This window comes from Erythrolamprus reginae, chromosome 5 (assembly GCF_031021105.1).
Source record: "Erythrolamprus reginae isolate rEryReg1 chromosome 5, rEryReg1.hap1, whole genome shotgun sequence".
In the NCBI taxonomy this organism is placed as follows: Eukaryota; Metazoa; Chordata; class Lepidosauria; order Squamata; family Dipsadidae; genus Erythrolamprus; species Erythrolamprus reginae.
In genome coordinates, this window is record NC_091954.1 from 93800632 (window position 1) to 93824558 (window position 23927).

Below are 23927 nucleotides of genomic sequence, written 5' to 3' on the forward strand. Positions count from 1 at the left end.
TCTCCGGACTTACAGAAGGCCTCCAGAGCCTGTGGATGGTGAAAAACAGTCCCAATGGGCCTAATGGAAGTTTGGAAATGAACTTCCGATAGCTCGTTGGGACTGTTTTTTGCCATTCACAGACTCCAGAGGCTTTCCTGAAGTCTAGAGAGGGCAAAAACAATCCCTACCCACCCCCAGAAGGCCAAAAATCAACTGGCCAAGGTACACATGTATACTGGAACTGATATAGGGCAACGCCTTGCGTGGCCTCAGATATGGGTCCATGTGCCACTTGTGGCATTTGTGCCATAGGTTCACCATCATGGTCATAGGCCATTAAGACAGAATATCTTGCTCTAAAACCCACATCCCCTCAGTTGCTACATTCCCAGCTCCAGTAATGTTCTGAGCTGAAGCTGAGCTCATTCTCCAACTTTTATTGTCCTTTCGGTCCTCTGTTCATCTTATTGAAGCCCAGGCCTGCTGTATAACTTCTTTTTGTTTACTATATTTCTTTTAATCATTCACCCCATTTTTAATCAGATTTTCCTATTACAGCTAGTCCTTGACTTATGACCAGAATTGAACCCAACATTTATGTTGTTAAGTGAACCATTTGTTAAAGTGAGTTTTGCCCCATTTTATGACCTTCCTTGCCACAGTTGTTAAGTGAATCACCACAGCAGATAAGTTAGTAACAAGTTAAGTGAATTGAGCTTCCCCCTTGACATTGCTTGTCAAAAGGTTGGATAAAGGGATCACGTGATCTTGGGACACACGGCAGCAGTCATAAGTATAAGCCAAACATTTAAATTTTGATCACATGATCGGGGGATGCTACAAAGGTCGTAAGTGTGAAAAGCAGTCATAAGTCACTTTTTTCAGTGCCTTTGTAACTTTGAATGGTGACTAAAAGAACTGTTGTAAGTTGAGGACTACGTATAATGGGGTTTTAATCTACTGTTGATGTTTGACTTTTTTTATTGTACTATTATATTATTTTTATTGTGGCAAGCTGCCCTGAGTCCTACGGGATTGGGCAGCATAGAAGTTGAATGAATTAAATTGAATTAAATTATACAATCCAAAGGCAATTCCATCAAGAAGAAGAAAGAGGTAATAAGTGTATTCTGAATAGACTTAGCTGCATCTTGAGAAATGAAAAATAAACACAGGGAGGTTTTTTGTTTTTAAAATGAACATATGCCCAATTAAAAAGATTAGATTATTATTAGAGTTGGAAGGGACCTTGTAGGTCATCTAGTCCAACCCCCCATTCAAGCAGGAGTCTCTATACCATTTCGTAAAAATGGCAGTCCAATCTCCCTTTGAAAGTCTCAAGTGTTGGAGCTCTCTCAATCTCTGCAGGCAAGTTGTTCCACTGGTCTCATTGTCAGCAAGTTCCTCCTTATTTCCAGGTTGAATCTCTCTTTGGTCAGCTCCCATCCATGATTCCTTATTTGGCCTTTTGGTTCTCTGGAAAACGGCCTGGCCCCCTCCTCTGTGGTAGCCCCTCAAATATTGGAACACTGTTATTTATTTTTTGATTTGATTTGATTTGATTTGATTTGAATGTCGTCCCTCTCCGTAGACTTGGGGCGGCTAACAACAATAATAAGACAATATAAACAAATCTAATATTTAAGTTTAAGTTAAATTTTAAAACCCTAATTTAAGAAACCAACCATACATATAGACATACCAAGCATAAATTTTATTAGCCTAGGGGGGAAGAAATATCTCAATTCCCCCATGCCTGACGACAGAGGTGGGTTTTAAGGAGCTTACGAAAGGCAAGGAGGGTGGAGGGAACTCTGATCTGTTATCATAACAGAAAAGATAAAGAACTTATTGCCAACCATGGTGAACGAAGCAACATTTCTGCTATATTTTTTTCATATGCTAAGATTCAGATTTTTGATTATGGTGGGACAAGTGAATGCAAAAAATAGTTAATAATGAAGTATAAATGTTGTGATACTTCCTAGCTTGCAATAAGAAGAGCAACACTCAGTAAGACCTTCACACCTGTACTGCTTGGAACTGCTCTGAAGAACAAAGGGGTGCAACCACTATTGGATGCTGTTCTGGCGTATCTCCCAAATCCATCAGAAGTGCAGAATTATGCATTATTGAACCAGGAGTAAGTACTAAGAATGAATGGAGGAGAAAACATAGTGTATTTTTTGATATGGATCCATTTCAGATGAGATTGTATAGTAGGGAATCTGCGAATTTGTAATTCTAGCTCAACTGGGAGAGCACACGATTATGGAAAAGTGATCTAGTTTTTATAGAACTTTTCCTAAACAAACAAACATCACCGCCAATGACTATATACCACTGCACCTTGGAGATGATAGATAGAAACTAGATAACCAAGTTTCCTTTCTTCCAGGATTTGGACTATTAATATTATTTAAGTTATAATATATTACTCCAGTTATCATTGACATTCATACATAAAAAACTATTTTTCTATTCAAATTTTGGGCAAAGCTTCATTAAATTCTAAGTCAGTGCTAGGGCATTTTCCTGATAATGAAGAAATAGGCAGATGTTTGGAGCCAGTAATGTTTTATAAAACACTGTCTATTTCCTCAAGTTCTGAGAAGTCCATGGCACAATTCTTTATTTCACAAAAACATTTTCCTTGGCATAGAGACATAGTCGTTTTATGGTATCCCAGGCATCTTTATAGAAATCCTACCCTGCCTACAAATTGACAGTATGGCATGATCTTGACTCTACCAGCTGCTCAAATAGACTAAGAAAATAAAGTTAAAAGTCTGAAATTCCAGTCAGCACCTATAGTTCTCTCTCTTCTGTTAAACATAAAACTAAACCACACATTCCGTAGTATTGCAGAATTTTCTTGCCTATGGATCAGGGATGGCAAACTTTTTTGGTTCGCGTGCCACAACCATTCCCTCTCCTTGCATGCACACACACATACACACTGTGCCCCTGAGCATGAACACAATACCCCTCATTCCCAGTCATGTGCACAGGACTCACTGAAGCCTGGGACAGTGCAAAAAATGGGCAAACAGGAAGTTTGGAAAAACAGACTTCTGCTTTTCCCTTTGTGCTGTTTTTTGCACTTTGGGGCTTCAGGAAGCTTCCCCAAGGCTGAAAATCAGCTGGCTAGTGCATGCATGTGTGCTGGAGCTAACATAGGGCAACCCCTTGCATGCTCTCCGATATGGCTCCGCATGCCCCCTGTGGCACGCGTGCCATAGATTCACCACGACGGCTATAGATAAATGATATGACTGGGATAGTTTAGCAGGAAATAAGGAGAGGCTAGATTTGTCGCCATGTTTTTAAAAAAGTAAATTTAAGATCTATTAGCAATTGTAGCAGATCCAGATTTAAAGCATCCTGTTGAGTGAAACTTCAAAGTGGCCCTAGTTTAAAACTGGAGTGGCTACCACCAAAGCCTGGAAAACGCAGCCAAAATACTGTGAACTATTCCCCATGTTGAGAATACCTCTAAAAATCATATCCTGAACTAATAGATGCATTGGTGTAGCCTGTAAGTGGGGACAAATAAAAAAACCTGGATTGCTGGTGCTAATTGAGCTTGGTGATAAATTAGTGGAGAAGGCTATATAGAGCTTCAGATTGGATTTGACTCAGAATGTGCAGGAAGATAAATGCACCGCCACCCTTCATGCATTAAAGCAACACATTGGACTTCTGCTGAAGCCATACTCTCCTGGAAACCATAGTTCCGTCTAAGCTGAGCAGTGAGCAATCGCTCACTTAAAAATCATCATCAACTCAGAGTTTTCCAAACCTGCCCAGAAGCCGAGAGGGAAAGAGTGAGAGGGAAGGAGAGAGAGAGGAAGAGAGAGAAACAGATAGAAAAAAGAGAGGAAGGAAAAGAGAAAGAAAAAGAATGGGAGTAAGGAAGAGAGAAAGAAAATCAAAATCCAGTTTGAAACTAGCTCAACTATTTAAGTGGCATTTTGATATTGATAGAGTTGCCCTATTATGAGCTCACTGTTATAGACACACAGTACAGTATTTTATTTTTAAATTCTCTGAGGCAAAACAGGGTGGTTTGTTTGTTTGTTTGTTTGTTTATTTATTTATTTGTTTGTTTATTTATTTATTTATTTATTTATTTATTTATTATTTCTGTGCCGCCCAGTCCTGAAGGGACTGCCGTTCAGACACTATACTTTTCCGCCCCCCCCCCCAAAAAAAAATTAGAGGGAACACTGCTGGAAACAGATGCAGCTGCTTTAAGGAGTGACAGGCAGGGTCTATATTTATACTCCTGTATGATTTGAAGCAGCCCGTTTGAATCAAATCAAAAACATTGCACAATATTGGTATCATCTGCTGTTGCAATGGTAGCTAGTATAGATGAGGTTTTTTTTATAATAGCTCATTGTTGGCCAAGAGAGTAGATTACATTAAACCTGTCTTGATGTCCTTGCTATGAGTTACAGTATAAAGCACTTGGTGATGTGTATAAAATGAAGACATTGTTTTGGGAAGGCATCTCCAGAACACAGCTTTATATTTTTTCACAGTTCTTACAAATGCAGGATCTGTCAGACACCAGAATAACCGGTGTCTGTTGACAGTGCTTCTTCCATACCATCTCCAGCTCTCTTCTGATACTATTGTCCAAATCCACAGAATCTGATAGTCCAAACTATATAGTGTTCAAATACTAATTCTTCATCTTACATAAGTCTGTACATTAAAGCTCCGCAACAATAACAGATTGATAAAATACTTCTAAAATACTGGCATTTAAACTAAATTTTATTTTGCTAAAGGGATCGTCCAGAAAAATCCAGGATTTTGCTAGGTTATGCCCGAGATGATTCCCTGCCATTTTTGGGCCTGGCATTTAAACTTGAGGTAAGTTTGTATTTTTTTATTTAATAAAATAAAATATCCAACTATCAGAAAGGTATTTCCTCTACAAAAATCAGTGTGGGTGTTACACCTAGGAGATGTTTAAAGATACATTATATTATTTGGAGGGGAAAGCCTTACATTTTTAAAAAATCTTCTGAGCTTTTGGTTTTTGCTACTTCCAGGCTGGACGTTTTGGGCAGCTGACCTACATTCGTGTTTATCAAGGGATGCTAAAGAAAGGTAGCTATATATATAACACCAGGACTCAGAAAAAGACACGGGTGCAAAGATTTGCCCGCATGCATGCAGAGAAGCTGGAGGTGAGTGAGGTGTTAGGACATGCCATTTCCAACCTATGCAGACTTTTTTTTTCAGCAAGTGAAACATTTCTTCTTAATAAGCAGACGTAACTCAGGATGTTGTTGCATTGAGGATATGGAAGAGAAGAGTCCCTTATCTGCACAGTGAGGACTCTATTCTTATAACATTCCCCCTACAATTTCTTTTCTAACTATGTGGAATATTCTCAGTTTTTCCTTTGGCCACTTCTGTCATTCATTCATTCATTCATTCATTCATTCATTCATTCATTCATTCATTCATTCATTCATTCATTCATAGATAGATAGATAGATAGATAGATAGATAGATAGATAGATAGGTTCGTTCGTTCGTTCGTTCGTTCGTTCATTCATTCATACATAGATAGATAGATTCATTCATTCATTCATTCATAGATAGATAGATTCATTCATTCATTCATAGATAGATAGATAGATAGATAGATAGATTCATTCATTCATTCATTCATAGATAGATAGATAGATAGATAGATTCATTCATTCATTCATTCATTCATTCATTCATAGATAGATAGATAGATAGATAGATAGATAGATAGATTCATTCATTCATTCATAGATAGATAGATTCATTCATTCATTCATTCATTCATAGATAGATAGATAGATAGATAGATAGATAGATAGATTCATTCATTCATTCATTCATTCATTCATATATAGATAGATAGATAGATAGATAGATAGATTCATTCATTCATTCATTCATTCATAGATAGATAGATAGATAGATAGATAGATAGATAGATTCATTCATTCATTCATTCATTCATTCATTCATTCATTCATTCATTCAATTTCTATGCCTCCTTCTCCTGAAACTCAGGGCGTCTTACAACATATTAGAAATCTAAATAAAACTGTATTCTAAATAAACCCCACAGTTAAAACTACACAAACAGGTCCACACGTCATACATCAGACATTCGTTCATTGGGCGGGGCAAGATGTCAAGTTTTAATGGCCCCAAGCCTGCCGGCAAAGGTAGGTCTTCAAAACTTTGCAGACAGCAAGTGCTCTGAAAGATGAGAACCACTCGGCATTCCCTTGGTTCTCTCCTGTACTCTTTCTACGCTATTCTCCAATATTATATATAGAGAGAGGAGGAAGTTGAGGAGATGTTTCATCAGAGTTGAGTTTATTTATTTAACATAGCTTCCTGCTGCTCTAGAAAACCAGTTGATGCTTCATCAGTGATTGTTCTCTTTGTTTTCAAGGGGGGTTCATCACTCTCCAGTCTCCATTTAAAATATGGAGAAGTTGCCTATCTAAGAGTTTGACCCTGGTTCATTCTATTGTGTGTCCTGTGCTTTCCCCAACCCTGATCTGTGCCAATGCACTCTCCCCATTCGCTTCTTTGTGACTCCCATTTTCTTTGCATATCAAATAAATGGAACAGCTTTCAAGAAATAGCAAATACCTGTTGGAAGGCAAGAACATTTTCATTTAAATTGCTGGACCTTTACAAGGGAAAAAAGGAAAGAAAAACAACATCTATGCGAATAGAGGAGTTTAAATGTACATTTAAGTAAATTGTACTTTTGGAAGTAGAGACATAACCCATAATTCTTCACCTTAATGTGTTACAAAGTAGGAGTTTCTCTTAACTTAGTTTATCTTGAAGACTTTGTTTCATGAATCTGGGATGGCAATTAGCTTGTTCCTTATATAAACAATCAGTTTTTCACTGTGTTTGGAACTGCTTGCCATTTTTTCAATCTTACCAGATTTTCTGCTGATAGAGATCATTTATGATTGGCTGAAGATACCATGGCAGCCAATTTGTGATCACACCACCATCTTCTCATGGCAAATGCTTTCTAAGATTGCCCATAACAAACCCATAACAGGGTTTCAAAATATGTAATGTACCCACTAGCCAAAATCTAGATTCTCCAATATTGCAGTACACTGCTTCATTGTTCTTGAGAAACAATGCACTTATCTAAGTAAATGAATTTGAAATTCTGAAATTTTATTTCATGTTGAATTATGTAAGTTTATATATATGCACTAAAATTAATCTGTTTAATGCCACATGCCTAATATAAGTATCTAAAACATTGCTTTATTTTACTAGGATGTGGACGAGGTTTACGCAGGGGATATCTGTGCATTTTTTGGCATCGAATGTGCTAGTGGAGATACATTCACAGAGAAAGACAATATGGACTATTCTATGGTAAGTTGTTGGCTGGACTGTTTCAGCTGTTTTTGTTTTAAGTCTTAAAAATTTGGTCCCAGATTTCCTCTATCTATACATGTGAATTTTTCAAAAGAGATTTTGAACATTTCAAATTGTATGTGTGGCAGGTGTGTGTCTTTCCTTTTTTAGTCCAAAACATACACACATTTGTGTATGTGTGTTCATCTATCAGTATATTAGCCTGCTATATACAAGCTTTTAAAAACAAAAGGTATAAATATATTAAGCTTATAGAAACAGAAGTTCTGCACTCTGGTCAAGTAGGAATAACAAGAAACAAATCATGCAGTGACTCTTCCTTGTGTCTTTGTCTTAAAAACAGTTATAATAGTGTGTAGATGTTAAAGTATTTGATTAGGACCAAAGAGACTTACATTCAAATCCACCTTCACTCAAGTAAACTCAAGGAGTTGGACCAACCACTCATAGGGTTATTGTCAGAGAAAGAGGAAATTCCTTATTGCAGAGGTCTCCAACTCCTGGTCTGTGGACTGGACTGTGGCATGCCAGAAACCAGGCCATACAAATAAGTGAAGCCCCATCCACAGGATGCAGGCAGCACCCAAAACCATGCCTTCTCTAGCCGCGAAAAAACTTCTTACCATGGAATTAGTCCCTGGTGCCCACAAGGTTGGGGGCTACCGCCTTCCTGAGTTCCTGGAGCAAAAGTAGGATATAACTCAATAAGGTAAATATGTAGACAGTGTTTATATATAGGGTAATATGACTTCCTCTAAAAGGAAAGGTTTTGGATAGGCTGTTTCAGAAAGCACTCCCAAAATTCAGAAAGAGGCTTGAGAGTTTTCTCTGAGCTCCTTGTGAAAGTAGGAGTGAGTAAACCAGGGAAATTTCCATTTTTTCTGCTTATTCTATTATTCTTAGCCTTGTTTTTAGCTTTCCCTGTATAATGAATGAAGTTGGGAAGTAAAATCCTGGGGCAATGCTCCCAGTGTCTCATTTCTCCCTCTTCCCAAGTCTTAAATAAATTCCAGTAAACTGACAGCGCACCTGAAGAAAATAATCTATATTTAATAACAATTGAAATACGGTAGTTTATGAATGCTCTTAAACCAGTTCCCGTTATCAGCATATATTTAGTTAATCCCAACTCTCTCAATAGCATAAAAACTAATTTTTCCAATGGTTTATTTTTAATTTCCAGTGGTTTCCTAATTATATGTTCATGTAACTTTCATAGCAACAAGAGTGGTTTGCCGTTGTCTTCTTCCACTAATTTTGTTTAATCTTCAGGTCTCCCCTGTAGCCTTGGGGTTTTCTTTTTCTTAACCATCTCATGTCCAAGTATGACCATGTCCAACCATGTTCACCTTCTCTTGACGTACTGTTTCAGATAAGTTGGCCAGGTGGTAGAGTAGAGTAGAATAGAGTAGAGTAGAATAGAATAGAATAGAATTTTATTGGCCAAGTATGATTGGACACAGAAGGAATTCATCTTGGTGCCTACGTCTCAGAGTACATAAATGATGCTACCCCACTGAGTCTAATAAACATGCCTTAATTATAGATATGTTTTTCTCAGGTCTTATATTTCTATCATATGTTTCAAAATGTGGTACATGAACTTCTAGTATTTCAGCTTTCATTTGAAGAGCTAGTCAGATATACTTTTATACAGTGAAAAAAATGAAGTCTCGTCAACTTTTATATATCTGATTTATTTTATACATTTTCATTAAGGCAGGATTGTGTGAAAAAGATTCAGTGACGAACAGCTTTTTCATTGACAGGTAGTAGCAAAACTAACCAATAAGTTGCGGAGCTGCAATTATAATATAAGGTGAAAGCAAAAGGAAAAATATTGTTTTCTAGCTCCAAGCATTGTTCTATATTTAGTTCTTGAATATGTATGTATGTATGCATGTATATGTGTACACACAGTAATTCTATTGTTAATTCATATATGATGTAGATTTGCAACAAAAGGTATGGTTAGTTGTGAATTTCTCAGATTCTGCAAATAGCTGTGTACTGTTTATTTCTCCAATGACTGCCACAGACTTGTTTTAAGATACAACTTTTGCCCTTGTTAATGAACAGTCCTGAAATAATTTTTTGGCTACTTTTAAATTTGGTTGGTGATTAGTGAATCCAAGCTGCAAGCAAACCTCAAATGTTAGTAGCAGCCAGTGGATAGGCATATTGGAGATATAGAGAAGGCAGTAGATGTATTCAGACACATTCATGGGCAACTGTAAACTAGTAGCCTAAAATCATCCAGTCTCTTTATGCAAGCCATAATTGAAAGCTTGTGGTGTCTATTTAATTAGATTTTCTCATTTCCCCCTCCCTGAAGACTTCAAATTTGATCATGTAATGCAAGTGGGGTAGAACCCCAAAGCACACCCACCAAAATTGTTGAATTTTACCAGCATGATTTCATATAATATTTGGAATTGGAGAAGTTTGTACCTTAGAAGCCTTTTACCTTAATTTCCCCAAAGCATGGATAAGAATAATGACCCCCATTGTTTCTGATAACTATAGAATCATCAAGTGTGGCCCAACTCTTCAAACATAACATAATTCTGTAATAATAAGGATCTACACTGGACATTTTGAATTGTAGGAAATGTAGAAAGACAATACATTGATATTCTAAAACTGTAGTCTGTTAGTACATTTATATTCAAGAAAATGCATATTTATCTTATACATGCTTTTATTAATTTGTTTTTAATCTTTGGAAATATTTGTCTAACAGTAGCAATGACTTCTAGAAAATTTATATTAAGAAATTGTTTCTATGGATTCTTTTTATAGGAACCTATCCATGTACCTGATCCTGTTGTTTCCATAACAATGAAGCCACTCAACAAGGTAAGGATTTGAAGCAAAAAACCAAAACTGATGGAATAAATTATGTATGATCTGATTGGGGCTTTTTGATAGTAGTAAGCAAGAATATGGTGGCACTTCTGCCATTAAAATATAATTGAAACATTTCAGCCTGGAAGCTCTTTATCTGCTACAGATTGTCCTTGCTTAACAGTGGTAACTGCAAGTGGAATTTCCATCACCAAGCAGTGAAGTCATAAAGCATCAATGTTATGTGACCACATTGCTTAGCAACATCAGTCCTGGAAGTCCCCGTTGCTGTCATTATGTGAGGATCACAGTTCCTTAAGTCAGTGTTTCCCAACCTGGGCAACTTGAAGATATCTGGACTTCAACTCCCAGAATTCCCCAGCCAGCATTCGCTGGCTGTGGAATTCTGGGAATTGAAGTCCAAATATCTTCAAGTTGCCAAGGGTGAGAAACACTGCCTTAAGTGATGACTTCATGTGACTAGGACTAGGACAAGCAATGGGGAAGCGAGCAGGAAGCTGCAAATCCTGGACACAAGTCCCAAAGGTGGTTTTTCAAGAGGCAGCTGGACTTTTTTTTCCCTTTGAAGATGTTTCGCTTCCCATCCAAGAAGCTCCTTCACCTCTGATTGCATGGTGGGGAATGGAACGATTTATATTCTTTGCAGACAGCTGGTCATTTGCATTCCTTTAGAGCAGTGATGGTGAATCTATGGCATGGGTGCCACAGGTGGCACACGAAGCCATATCTGCCAGCACGTGAGCCATTGCCCTAGCTCAGCTCCACCACGCTAGGAGTGCTGTGCCCCAACCAGCTGATTTTCAGCTCAGGTGGAAGCCCTGGGAGAGTGTTTTCGGCCTCTGGAGAGCCTCAGGGACAGGGGGGCGTTTTCATCCTCCCCAGACTAGGGAAGTTAAATTTATTCAGTGAATGGAAAAATGTGAACATTTTCAGATTTTGTTTTGAAGAGGAATGCCTCACAGATAACCAGATCCTTTATCAGTTGAGATTATGAGATTGTTACTTCTCTGTTGGCTTTTCCGTTGTGCAATGGCTTCTCTGCCTGAACTCCTTAAGGCTGGTAGTGATTGAGTTGGGACACTTTAACTTGCCCACGTTTGGTCCAGAATTTGAAATAGCTTGGCTCTTCACGGCCAGCATAACAACTATGAACCTTCCATAGACCTCCACATGACATATTTGGTTTGTTGTCATGATAAGCAGGTAATGATGGCCCTGAATTAGATTGTCCGTAGCCTATTTACTGATTTGGACTACTGTACTTCAAATGGCTGGCCCAGTGTCATGTTGTGGGATCCCTTGGGTGGGCCTAAATTTGGAACAACATTCCCTCTGTGGTTTGTTTGGCTCTGACCCTGCTGACCTTCAGAAAAACAAGATTGGTTTTAATGTTTTCTCAGCAGGGCAATTTGTGAAACACCTGATTGCTTCCTATTTGACTTTTGTTGCACTATTGTTAGTTAATTTGGGCATGGAACTTCTTAAACTGCATAGCACTTTGAGTCGCTTTGATTCAAAGTGACTACATAAATTGAATAAATATTCAATACTCCTTTCAGAATGATGACAGGTTTGCAAAAGGCATCAATCGTTTTGTAAGAGAAGATCCCACTTTCCGAGTCCATTTTGACACTGAGAGCAAAGAGACAATTGTTTCAGGAATGGGAGAACTACACCTGGAAATCTATGCTCAAGTGAGTATTAAGTTTTAGTTTAGTTTACTTGATTGTCATTGCACATGTTACAATAGAATTAAATGCCATCTTTAGAGTACATTAGAACTATAAAAATAGAAACACAAACATACAATTTTACAATGGGGATGGTGCATTTCTTTTATCTGGCCTGCTGAAACCTAGTACAGTTACCAGTTGCATATCTCATCAAATAAATCATTCAGCTAGCAATTTCTTGTGTTATGATATCTGACATTCAGATTTCCATTTTTGGAGCATTTGGCACAATGCATTTTTACTAAAGAAAAAAATAATGCTTACACCTTAGGAGGCAAAGTTGCAACTGTTACATAATATAGTGTATTTAGGGAGAAAGCAAAGTATCTTCTACCTGCCCAATTTTGGCTTGCATTTTTTTCAGTGATATAATTGTTGGCATTTTATTACTTTAATAGCATTAAATTAGGCTGTTTACTCAAGATGTAGGTATTTGACAGTGCATTTAAATCAATACAATTTTTGTGTCCTTTGTGTTTAGAGAATGGAAAGAGAATACGGTTGTCCTTGTGTGACTGGGAAGCCTAAAGTAGCATTCAGAGAGAGCATTGAGGCTACTGTACCGTAAGTATTCAGTCTAATAAGTAAGTGCTGCCAAACCAGGGTCAGAGGATATTTACTTAGGCTCTTGGAGGATATACGGGATTGGAAGAGTATCTAAAACCTCCAAGTAATATTTATAGCTAATATGTAGTTGCTTTCACCTCATCAGTTTAAGAACATGTAAGATTTAATTAATGTCACTTTGACTGGCGACAATTCTGTGCTACTTTCACTCCATGTTGTGGATGCCATAGAACTTGCATGTGCCAAGGAATAATTTCCTGCAAATAAAAAACATGAAATATTAGAAATATTCAAGTTTTAGGGAAATCTGTGGAAGTATGGTACCAAAACCAAGGTTCTGCTCCTTTTTTTTGTTGTTGTTACTTTATGCCACGTTCCATTTCCCCTTTTCCTATCTCTTTTTCCTATTCATAAAGGCTTTTGTAGACCAGGCAATTTAGAATGTGGATCATAGAAAAAAAATCCTAAAACATTGTTTGATGTATTTGTATTTGAAAGCTAGGTCTGTAATGCTTTTGAATTGCGCAACAAAAAGTTTGCATTGCTGCTGTAGGCAGGGTGGAAATAGAGAGGAACTTTATAGCCCTAGTAAGTTGAACTTTGCAGATCATGAAATTTGAGTGAAAATGTGCACCTGTGTTTGTGTATGTATCTCCAACCTTGTCCTTTGTACTTCCGCTATTTCTGAACTTCAGCTATTTCAGTCCCCACACTGCATTTTCTGAACAACATGCTGAGCTATTGCTGAATCTTCCCATATCTTAGGTTTGCATGAAAGTGGATTCCCTGGCTAGCATTATCTTGTAGTGCTATGGTGTTTTTAGGAAAAGCGTAGGAGGTAGACTTTGCTATATTTTGCAATTAACTCACATCTTACAAAAGGATTCCACCTGATTATGACACTAAAACAGAGTGAATGGCTAAAGCTTTGGAGAGCAAAGCCACATTTCAAAATGTCCTTGTCAGGCTTGCACATTGGGCTAAATCTAGCTGGAAGATTGATTATTCTGGCTTATGTGTCATTCCAATATGTTCAACTCTGAGTAGCAGCACACATTCTAGGGTTCAGTTTTTAAGAAAAATGCTAAGGCCAAACGGTAATACTTAGATAAAACACATGAGCATATCCAGCTGGAAGGATTGTAACTAACATAACCCAGCCACAACCTGTTGCTACCTCTTGAGCACTCAGTCAAGTACAGGTGGTCCTCAACTTACAACAGTTGGTTTAGTGACTGATCAAAGTTACAACGGTACTGAAAAAAGTGACTTATGGCCAGTTTTCACTACCATTGTAGCATTCCCCCATGATCATGTGATCAAAATTCAGATACTTGACAATTGACTCATATTTATGACCATTGCAGTGTCCTGCAGTCATGGGGTAAACTCACTTTACAAATGTTTCACTTAGCAACAAAAGTCACCACCATCATAAAAGCCTTTCAAAATACCCAGGTCTCTGTAGTTCATTAGAATTCTAATAGGGAAGAGACCACATGTTTTTGTTAATATTCAACAGTGAATTCCTGTTTCTAGCTTGGGGGGGGGGGGGAGAAACTAAAATGAACAGATATGTAGAATTTCTGGTTTCTGAGGTTCAATTCAGGAAAATAAACAATATTCATCTTTGGTTAAATTTTGGTTTTCAACTCAATTGAGATCCTCTTTGGTCCTCAGGTCAGTCCTAAAGCTTAGGATAGTATTGTTACCCCCTTTTTTCTTAAAAAGATGTACAGGTAGCCCATGATTTACAACAGATCATGTAATGACCATACAAAGTTACAACTGCACTGAAAAGAAGTAACTTATGACCATTTTTCACACTTATGATCTTTGCATCATCCCCATGGTCTTGTGACCAGGATTTGGATGCTTGGCAATTGGTTCATATTTAAATGATGGTTGCAGTTTCCCCAGATCTTGTGAACACCCTTTGCAACTTTCTGAGAAGCAAAGTCAATAGGGAAGTCAGATTCATTTAACTGGGTTATTAACCTAACGTTGATTTACTTAACAACTGTGGCAAGCCAAGTCGTAAAATGGGGTAAAACTCGTTTAACAAATGTTAGCATCATAAATTTGGGCCTCAATTATGGTCATAAATTGAGAACTACTTGTACTGGATATTCAAAATTGCTAATTAGATTAAAAAGGGGGGCATCTCGATCAAAGGAAATGATAATTCAATTTTTGCTCCCTTTAGTAAGAACTACTGTATGCTTAGAAATCAGCAGTGTCCATCTGTGAAGGCTTCATCCTTTCTTTCAAAACTAAATGCTGTTGTAAAAGAACAACTGCAACTGCTAGTTTGAAAAATGGTACCCTTACGGGCATTTAGATTCCCTACCAAAAAAATCTTTGATCATGAATTTTGAAACTGATGTTAATATTTTCAAACTGTTCTCTGAGTTTGGGCATCTTGTCCTTCCCAATAATTACTATGAGTTCCCTTTCAAATTTAGATTTTCTACCATAGAACTCATGGCTCTGGTCTTGTGGGGTTTTATTTTGATAATACAGATGGTTTAGAAGCCAAAAGGTACTAGCTTTTTTTGACCTCCCATTAAAATATAATATTAAGCCCCATTCCCATTCGGGAAACAAAAGCTGATCTGCTTTCGATGAACAGTGTTATCTTGTTCTTTGGGCTATCTTGTTCTTACGTTTTGCTAGACATGAATCAGATCAGGCTACATTTAAGAGTCTTTGACGTACAACCATTCAAAGTTATAACAGCACTAAAAGGGTGGCAAATGAGCAATCCTCACATTTATGACTGTTGCAGCACTCTCCACAGTTACATGGTCAAAATTTGGATACTTGGCAACTGGCGTGTATTTTCAATGGTGCAGCATCCCAGGGTCCTAGGGTCACCATTTGGGACCTTCCCAGTTCACTTCCAACAAGCAAAGTGAATGAGAGAAGCTGGATTTGCTTAATAATTAATTATGTGAGTCTCCTAATAAGTGCAGTAATTTACTGAACAACCATGGCAACCAATTTGGGCATGACTCAATTTTACCAACCACCTTGCTTAACAACAGAAATTCACCTTGCTTAACAACAGAAATTCTGCTAACAGCTGTGGTTGTAGGAGTCATGTAGGAGGCATATTGGTTAGAACTCACTCTTCACTACCAGCAGTTTGATCGTAACCGGCTTAAGGTGGACTCAGCCTTCCATCCTTTGAAAGTCTGTAAAATGAGGATCCAGATTGCTGGGAGCAATAGGCTGACACTGTAAACTTCTTAGAGAAAGCTGTAAAAGCATTGTGAAGCGATATACAAGTCTAAGAGCTATTGTAAGTCAAGGGCTGTCTGTACAACACTGCTCCCTGTTTTGAAACTATTTCTTATACTGTATATCCAGTTTAGCATCCTTGACTTTTGACTGGATACTATAATGTTGTTACTATATGAAAATAAGATGTGTAGCTTCTGTTGTGTGCTTTTTTAAAAAAGCACCTTTTTCAAAATGTTACTTACTTGGGAGGCAATATCATGGAATAAAACCTCATAGGCAAATTCAAGATAGTCATCATTTCTTTTCTGAAACCATAAAAGGAAAAATTAGTTCAGCAACTTCAGTCCTCAATTAAGTTAATTTTATATAATATACAGAACATATATTTAAGAAATAAATAATCAGAAGAGATTTAGCTTTCCTTTCTTTTAATCATATAAACTTAGATGCAAAACCCCCAAGTTTTTTTAAAAAAAATCTGGCTCAAGCAACTATAGTTTGCAACTGTTCTCTTTTTAAAATCTCAGAGGGTTAATATTCTCTCTTAAGGAAAAACATACTTGTCGTATCCCAGCAAATTGTTTGCTTATTTTTGCTTATTATTTTATGTCATTTTGCTTATTTTCTCATAATATTAAATCATTAGGGAGTATGCCTGGGTTTATGGCATTTTTGTGACCTCATTGTCCTTATAATTTCCAGAGAAAACAGAATAGAAGGGGTTTTTTAAAGACAGAATACTGCAGGAATTAATCTATACTGTGATATAATCTCATGTTTGTTTTTGGTATTATCCCAAATCTCAAAAATCTGTTACCAAATTGTAAAAAAAAAGTATGCAACTATCAGTCCAGAAAAATTGTTCAGCGTATCATAAAAAAACCACAATGAAATTAAAAATAAAATGCAGCAGAATATTCAGAAGTGTCCTTTTTAAGATAGGGGTGGAAAATGTCTGGACTATGACCTAAATTAAGATTTCAAGTAACTAGCCTGTCAAATAGATGTCTCTCCCCATTTACTCCTTTCCATCTCTGGCATTTGTGTCAGTTTTTCCTGAGCTGGTGGGTATTGTAATTTGTGATTCCCTGATTTCTCAAGAGGGGAATGCCAAATAGCATTATTCTTTGTCTCTGTAGTTCTTTAATGTTTGTTTTATTAAATTTATTATGCCACCCATCTCACTGTCATGTGCCAGGACAGTGGCATTTTTGAGTGGGCAATTTTTCAGTTATAAATAGTGAGATTGCTGATCTTAAAACAGTCATAATGTGGAAGCAGGAAGCAGTCTTTTGGAGGGGGTGGGAAAGAAACCCTAACTGAAGTCGGTTAAGACTTTGACTTACCACTTGTTTGACATTCTGAATTTGAATCATATTGTACCAGGTGTTTTCTGTCGAATTCTGCCATATTATATATCCAGAAGCAACCTTGGCTAAGTTGAAAATAGGCTTCATTTCTGCTGGCATATTTCCATCATTATCTGGGAATATAAGTAAAAGTTGTACTGAAATAAATCTTGAGACAGAGAAATGCAGGGCTAGGCTCAGTACAGTAGAACCCCGACTTACGAGACTAATTGGTTCCGGAAGGAGGCTCGTAAGTCAGAACGCTCGTATGACGAAACATTGTTTCCCATAGGAAACAATGTAAAGTCAATTAATCCGTGCAACAACAAAAAAAACCGCTGCCGCCGAACGCGGAAGTTAGCGTTCAGAGACAGCTGCGAAGCGGCGCGCGTGTTTTAAAACGTGGCAGCCGGCCTGGGGGGCTCGGGGGCTTCCCCCTGAGCCCCCCAGGCCGGCTGTGACGTTTTAAAACACGCGCGACGCTTTGCAGCTGTCTCCTGAAGCCGAACGCAGTAAAAAAGCCGTTTGGCTACGGGGTGGATTCTCCCTTCTTAACCGGGCAGTTGCAGCTTCTTTCTGTTTAGCGCAGCGTTCGAGCGCTAAACAGCAAAAAATCGGCAACTGCCCGGTTAAGAAGGGAGAATCCACCCCGTAGCCAAACGGCTTTTTTACTGTTTAGCGCAGCGAACGCGGAAGTTAGCGTTCCGGCTTCAGGAGACAGCTGCAAAGCGGCGCGCGTGTTTTAAAACGTCACAGCCGGCCTGGGGGGCTCGGGGGGAAGCCCCCGAGCCCCCCAGGCCGGCTGCCACGTTTTAAAACACGCGCGCCGCTTTGCAGCTGTCTCCTGAAGCCGAACGCGGAAGTTAGCGTTCCGGCTTCAGGAGACAGCTGCGAAGCGGCGCACGTGTTTTAAAAGGCTTGCCAGCACCCCCCCCAGCCCCCCAGGCCGGCTGCAACCTTTTAAAACACGCGGGATACGAGCGCCAAGGAGCTGTCTCCTGAAGCCGAACGCGGAAGTTAGCTTTCGGCTTCAGGAGACAGCTCCTTGGCGCTCGTATCCCGAATGTGAGCTCGGGAGGCGAACAAAAATGTCGCTCCCCTCCCAGCTCTTATCTCGAGTAGCTCGTAAGTAGAGCTGCTCGTATGTCGAGGTTCCACTGTATTGTGAATATACATGCTTTAGTAAAATTTACCTGGGAATGCAACATGCATTCTTAATTGTGTATTTGGAACTTGGATTTTGATCTAGTAGCCATGCAGCTGATATAGGTATTGAAATGGTTAATATTGTTAATATTCTGGATTTTTTAAAAAAAATATCTGGTATTTTATACTAAAGTAATAGATTTACCATGACATAAGTATGCAGAGACCAGGATTAACTTTTAAAGACTCCTGGTTTGTTATCATTATGCGTTTCCAAGAAGAAGAAAAAGAAAACACTGTAGTCAGAATTGGAAGTAATACATTTATATGTCGTTGCTTATTTATGGATTTTAAGAAAAGGATGAGATACAATATCACATTTCAAACCTTATTTTTTCTGTATTTCCATATGTCAAAATACAGTTTTCAAACAAACAATCACAATGACTCCCACTGGTTCAGATAAAAGTCAGATCTTATTCCTACCTTATTTAGATGGTGAATGACAGAAATGAAGTAAAAGAACAATATTTTTTAAAGGAAAAGTATCAGTACATGCAAAGATCTCATAAAAATATTTAAACCAGATGTATGCCTGTAAGAAATGGCTACACATACTAATGAATATAGTCAGGCCTTTAGATCTTTGTTGGAAAGTAAAAATGCAAAACCTGCCATTAAGAAGAAGGGAAGATTCTCTGGAGCTCCCTATCAGTTTTTAGGTAGGAAAACACACTGTAATTGTTAACGTTTAGGGTCTCTGGTCACTGGTTATTTGAAAAGACAAATACATAAATGATATTTAATTTCAGAATGCAATACTTTAAATGGCAACATTTAGTTTACCTGGTATATTTTTGGTCTCTAATGGCTCGGACAGATGCTGAATTCTGTTGTAGAATACGTTGTCTGCTTCTTTTGAATGTGTTTCAAACTCCCCTTCCATAGTGTAATGTATTTCAGGAGCCACAGGTGTGTCATCATGATGATAAAGTATCTCAGCTGTGCAATTTAGGGAGCTGCCCTGTTGCAGAAATAATTGGACCAGTTTAAAACTTCTGTAGGTATAGCAGCATGGAAATTATCATTTGGCTTTATTTTTATTCAAAGTAAACCTGATGCCATCTGATTGAGATAGATCACATCTTGCTTTATGCAGCAACTGTTGCTCAATTTCTTTCTGCTCTGTGATGTCACCAGGACCATTTAGGTAGAAAAGATAGATGTCATTTCATATTTATCCTCCACATTGTATAATTCATTAGCAAGAACTTGATGGTATGTAAGGTCCCCATTTAAAAAAAATGAGGTCATATCCCTATAAGTCCTTGTTTTTTTAAAGTGGTTTTGTATTTTGTTTAAAACTTTGAGTCAGTAAAAGCTTTGTCCTTTTCTTAGGTTTTATACACACATACATATACCTATATATATACACATGCACACACATACGTACATACACACTACCATCAAATGTGTAGTTCGATGGGAATAGAGATTTGGGGAGGGTAGAGTGGCTTTAAGCCTTTGTTTCTAGATTGTGCAAAACAATGTGCTTGTTTTAATTGCCATTATATAATAAACCACAGTTGCTGGATTCATAAGGAGCTTAAGCCATAAAACATGACTAATAAGTTACAATAGCTTTAATTTGCTTTCTGTCTCTCACAAGCAATTTTTCATCACCATTACTGCTCTTGGCAGTCATGAGGGTGGATGAGCTGAGGATTCCTGCTCTAGGCAGATAGCTTGATTAAAAAGATACTTCTAACCTATGTTTATGAGGAAGTTGGCTTAGAAAAGAGGAAATGTTTTAACTTCAGCCCCTTTAGACATGCATCCATAAACACACATCCCAGCAGCTTATCTCAAAACAGCTTTCCTCATTCCTAATAGTAGCCTCCAAATAGTGATTTGGAGCAGAGTTGCCCACATTACGTATGTTTATTTGAGGTGGGGATGCAGATTAAGGCCTCTAGCATCTATGACAGTCCCTAAACGTCATTCAGTTTAAAGTAAAGTAAATACATGACCCAAACTTACATTCTGAATACTTTGTTTCACTTCAAACTTAAGGTGGTATTTATGGCCAGTACCTGGAATATCCTAAAACAAAAAGGGAATGGTTACATTGTTTAACTTGAATATTTTGGTAGAGGTTGCTATTCTTTATCTGTATGGGTTTGTTACTGAAAATAGGAAGGGAAAGGTCTTAATTTGTTTGCTGAAAAACAAAGTGAACTGTCACATTGTCTATAAAGTGATTCTTTAAAATTATGTTTATGAAATTCATAGCGTGGCAACCTTGCAAGGATAAACACATGGCACATTTATTCCATCCTTCTCAGTTTATGTTCAGGTGTCTTGAGGATTACAAGTCCCATAACTCCACTATGTATGATCGTAGCTGTGAGGGTACAGTCCTAATCTTTTCAGTGATTTTCAGTTGCTTTTTTGACCAGATTATGGAATTTATTTATTTATGGAATGCAAACAACTAACAACTTTTTTTTTTAAAAAAAAATGGTTTCCCATTGATATTTTCTCTTTTAAGAGCTCTGGTAGAGCAGTGGTTAGAATGCAATATTGCAGACTAACTGCTAAATGCCAGCAGATGGATGGTTCGAGTCTCACCAGCTCCAGGTTGCCTCAGCCTTCCATCCTTCTGAGATTGCTAAAACCAGGCTCCTGATTGTTGGGGGACAATACGATGACTCTGTAAACCGCTTAGAGCAGGGGTCTCCAAGCGTGGCAACTTTAAGACTTGTGGATTTCAACTCTCCATCATTTTAGAGTTGAAGAGTTGTGGACTTCAACCCTAAACCGCTTAGAGCAGGGATCCCCAACTATGGCAACTTTAAGACTTGTGGACCTCAACTCTAAACCACTTAGAGCAGGAGTCTCCAACCATGGCAACTTTAAGAGTTGTGGACTTCACCTCTCCACTGGTTTAGAGTTGAAGACTTGTGGACTTCAACTCTAAACCCCTTAGAGTAGGGGTCTCCAACCATGGCAACTTTAAGACTTGTGGACTTCAACTCTTCAGTGGTTTAGAGTGGAAGACTTGTGGACTTCAACTCTAAACCGCTTAGAGCAGGGGTCTTCAACCATGTCAACTTTAAGACTTGTGGACTTCAACTCTTCAGTGGTTTAGAGTGGAAGATTGTGGACTTCAACTCTTCAGTGGTTTAGAGTGGAAGACTTGTGGACTTCAACTCTTCAGTGGTTTAGAGTGGAAGACTTGTAGACTTCAACTCTAAACCGCTTAGAGCAGGGGTCTTCAACCATGTCAACTTTAAGACTTGTGGACTTCAACTCTTCAGTGGTTTAGAGTGGAAGACTTGTGGACTTCAACTCTAAACCGCTTAGAGCAGGGGTCTCCAACCATGGCAACTTTAAGACTTGTGGACTTCAACTCTTCAGTGGTTTAGAGTGGAAGACTTGTGGACTTCAACTCTTCAGTGGTTTAGAGTGGAAGACTTGTAGACTTCAACTCTAAACCGCTTAGTGCAGGGGTCTTCAACCATGTCCACTTTAAGACTTGTGGACTTCAACTCTTCAGTGGTTTAGAGTGGAAGACTTGTGGACTTCAACTCTTCAGTGGTTTAGAGTGGAAGACTTGTGGACTTCAACTCTTCAGTGGTTTAGAGTGGAAGACTTGTGGGCTTCAACTCTAAACCGCTTAGAGCAGGGGTCTTCAACCATGTCAACTTTAAGACTTGTGGACTTCAACTCTTCAGTGGTTTAGAGTGGAAGATTGTGGACTTCAACTCTTCAGTGGTTTAGAGTGGAAGACTTGTAGACTTCAACTCTAAACCGCTTAGAGCAGGGGTCTTCAACCATGTCAACTTTAAGACTTGTGGACTTCAACTCTTCAGTGGTTTAGAGTGGAAGACTTGTGGACTTCAACTCTAAACCGCTTAGTGCAGGGGTCTCCAACAATGGCAACTTTAAGACTTGTGGACTTCAACTCTTCAGTGGTTTAGAGTGGAAGACTTGTGGACTTCAACTCTTCAGTGGTTTAGAGTGGAAGACTTGTGGACTTCAACTCTAAACCGCTTAGAGCAGGGGTCTTCAACCATGTCAACTTTAAGACTTGTGGACTTCAACTCTTCAGTGGTTTAGAGTGGAAGACTTGTGGACTTCAACTCTAAACCTCTTAGAGCAGGGATCTCCAACCATGTCAACTTTAAGACTTCAGCACTTCAACTCCCAGTCCACAAGTCTTAAAGTCGCCAAGGTTGGAGACCCCTGGCTTAAGAGAGAAGGCTGTAAAGCGGCATATAAATGCTATCTAAATTTAAGCGCTGTTGCTATTGCCCATGTCTGGGAAACGCAATGATCGACAGCTCGGGAAACCTCACGAAGGGATGACGACATCCTTAAGTTTAAAAGGCGCTCAGATGTGATTCGTGCTGTGGGCGAGGAGACAAATTCGGACGGGGGAGGGGGGGTTGTGTTTTGTTTCTTAAAGCGGGAAGGGAGGCGCCTCGGGATCAAAAGTCCAATGCTTCTTCCCCTCCCCCCTCGGCCATCCCCCCACCCCTCAGGTCTGCTATCCCGCCTGTTTTTCCTCCCCCCCCCCAAGTCCGTAGCTCTGCTAAGCAAAACCTTTGGCGGTTAGGTAGCCGGGCGTGAGGCGCGGTCGTTGCCCACCTGGGCTCGCGCATGCGCCTTTCCTTCCCTCCTCTCCCTCCGGGCCTCACCTCAAGGCTGGCTCGGTTCACCCGCCCCATTTCGAACGGCCTGTGCGGGCTCCCGCGCTGATACGTGAGGTAATGGAACACCACGCCGGCGGCTCTGTTGGCCCGGTAATGGGACGGCGGGATCTCCATGGCGCTCGGGCTGACTCGCCCGCCGAAAGAAACCTTCCCCCGGAGCGCCTGGGCGGAGCCGGTTGCGGCGCCCTGCGGCCACTTCGGGTCCGCCAGCACCAGGGAAGCCGGAAGCAGCAGCTGGAGGAGCCGGGCTGAGGCTCCAGGGCCGCCAAGGGTTCGCATCTCCGCGGCGGGGCCGTGTGGAAGGGAGGCGCCTGATCCGAGCGCGGCTTCGATGCAGGAGCCCGAATCCGGCTTAGGAAAGAGGTTCAGACAGAAACCATTGAGGGGGAAATAACAGTCCTTGAAGTCCAATGGCTCTTAAGCAAGAAAAAAACAAGGCGATCCGTTGCGGCTTTCGGGGGGATTCAGTTGGTTCTGGCTGGCCAGGAGAGATTGCAGTCAGAGGGCAAAGAAGAACGTCCCATGATCCCGAAGAATGTTTGTTTACAGAGAGCAGAGGTCGCTGGCAATCCAGAGAAAGGGTTGGCCAGGGCTTCCTCCTCCCTCCCATCCGTGGACTCTGCGGCCACACTCAAGTTATTCACCAAGCAGAGCGAAGCGTGGAACTCATTACCGGACTCAATTGTGTCAACCCCTAACCGCCAACACTTCTCCCTTAGACCAGTGGTCCCCAACCTTTTTTCCACCAGGGACCAGTTTCAGCAAGACAATTTTTCTATGGCCCGGTGGGGGCGGAAAGGGGTGTGGTTGGGGGCGGGATTAAGCATGCTTCTGCTTCTCTCCACTTGTCCCTGTGACTGTAACGTAGCTGCTACATTACACGTCAC

The 23927-nt window shown here is 39.5% G+C and overlaps 2 protein-coding genes across 3 annotated transcripts in view; one reads left to right on the forward strand and one right to left on the reverse strand.

Moving 5' to 3' along the window:
• The window catches only part of GFM1 (G elongation factor mitochondrial 1), a 53126-nt gene that overhangs the window by 20220 nt on the left and 8979 nt on the right, over positions 1-23927 (forward strand). Inside the window, exons 7-13 of the mRNA XM_070753528.1 lie at positions 1971-2125; positions 4782-4866; positions 5049-5186; positions 7309-7410; positions 10216-10272; positions 11841-11975; positions 12496-12578. Of these exons, the coding sequence (XP_070609629.1) occupies positions 1971-2125; positions 4782-4866; positions 5049-5186; positions 7309-7410; positions 10216-10272; positions 11841-11975; positions 12496-12578 (755 nt within the window). The remainder of the gene's footprint in view (positions 1-1970; positions 2126-4781; positions 4867-5048; positions 5187-7308; positions 7411-10215; positions 10273-11840; positions 11976-12495; positions 12579-23927) is intronic.
• Positions 9092-23833, reverse strand: LOC139168126 (latexin-like). Of its 2 annotated transcripts, XM_070753532.1 has the most exons (6): positions 23026-23833; positions 20363-20425; positions 19169-19346; positions 17174-17310; positions 16070-16132; positions 9092-12838 (listed from the first exon to the last, which is right to left on the reverse strand). In XM_070753532.1, the coding sequence occupies exons 1-6, from the start codon at positions 23317-23319 to the stop codon at positions 12755-12757; spliced, it is 819 nt and encodes a 272-aa protein (XP_070609633.1). In that variant the 5' UTR covers positions 23320-23833; the 3' UTR covers positions 9092-12754. The 2 variants fall into 2 exon arrangements, with proteins under 2 accessions (XP_070609633.1, XP_070609632.1); XM_070753531.1 differs by lacking the exon at positions 20363-20425 and having other exon boundaries at positions 11173-12838; positions 23026-23415.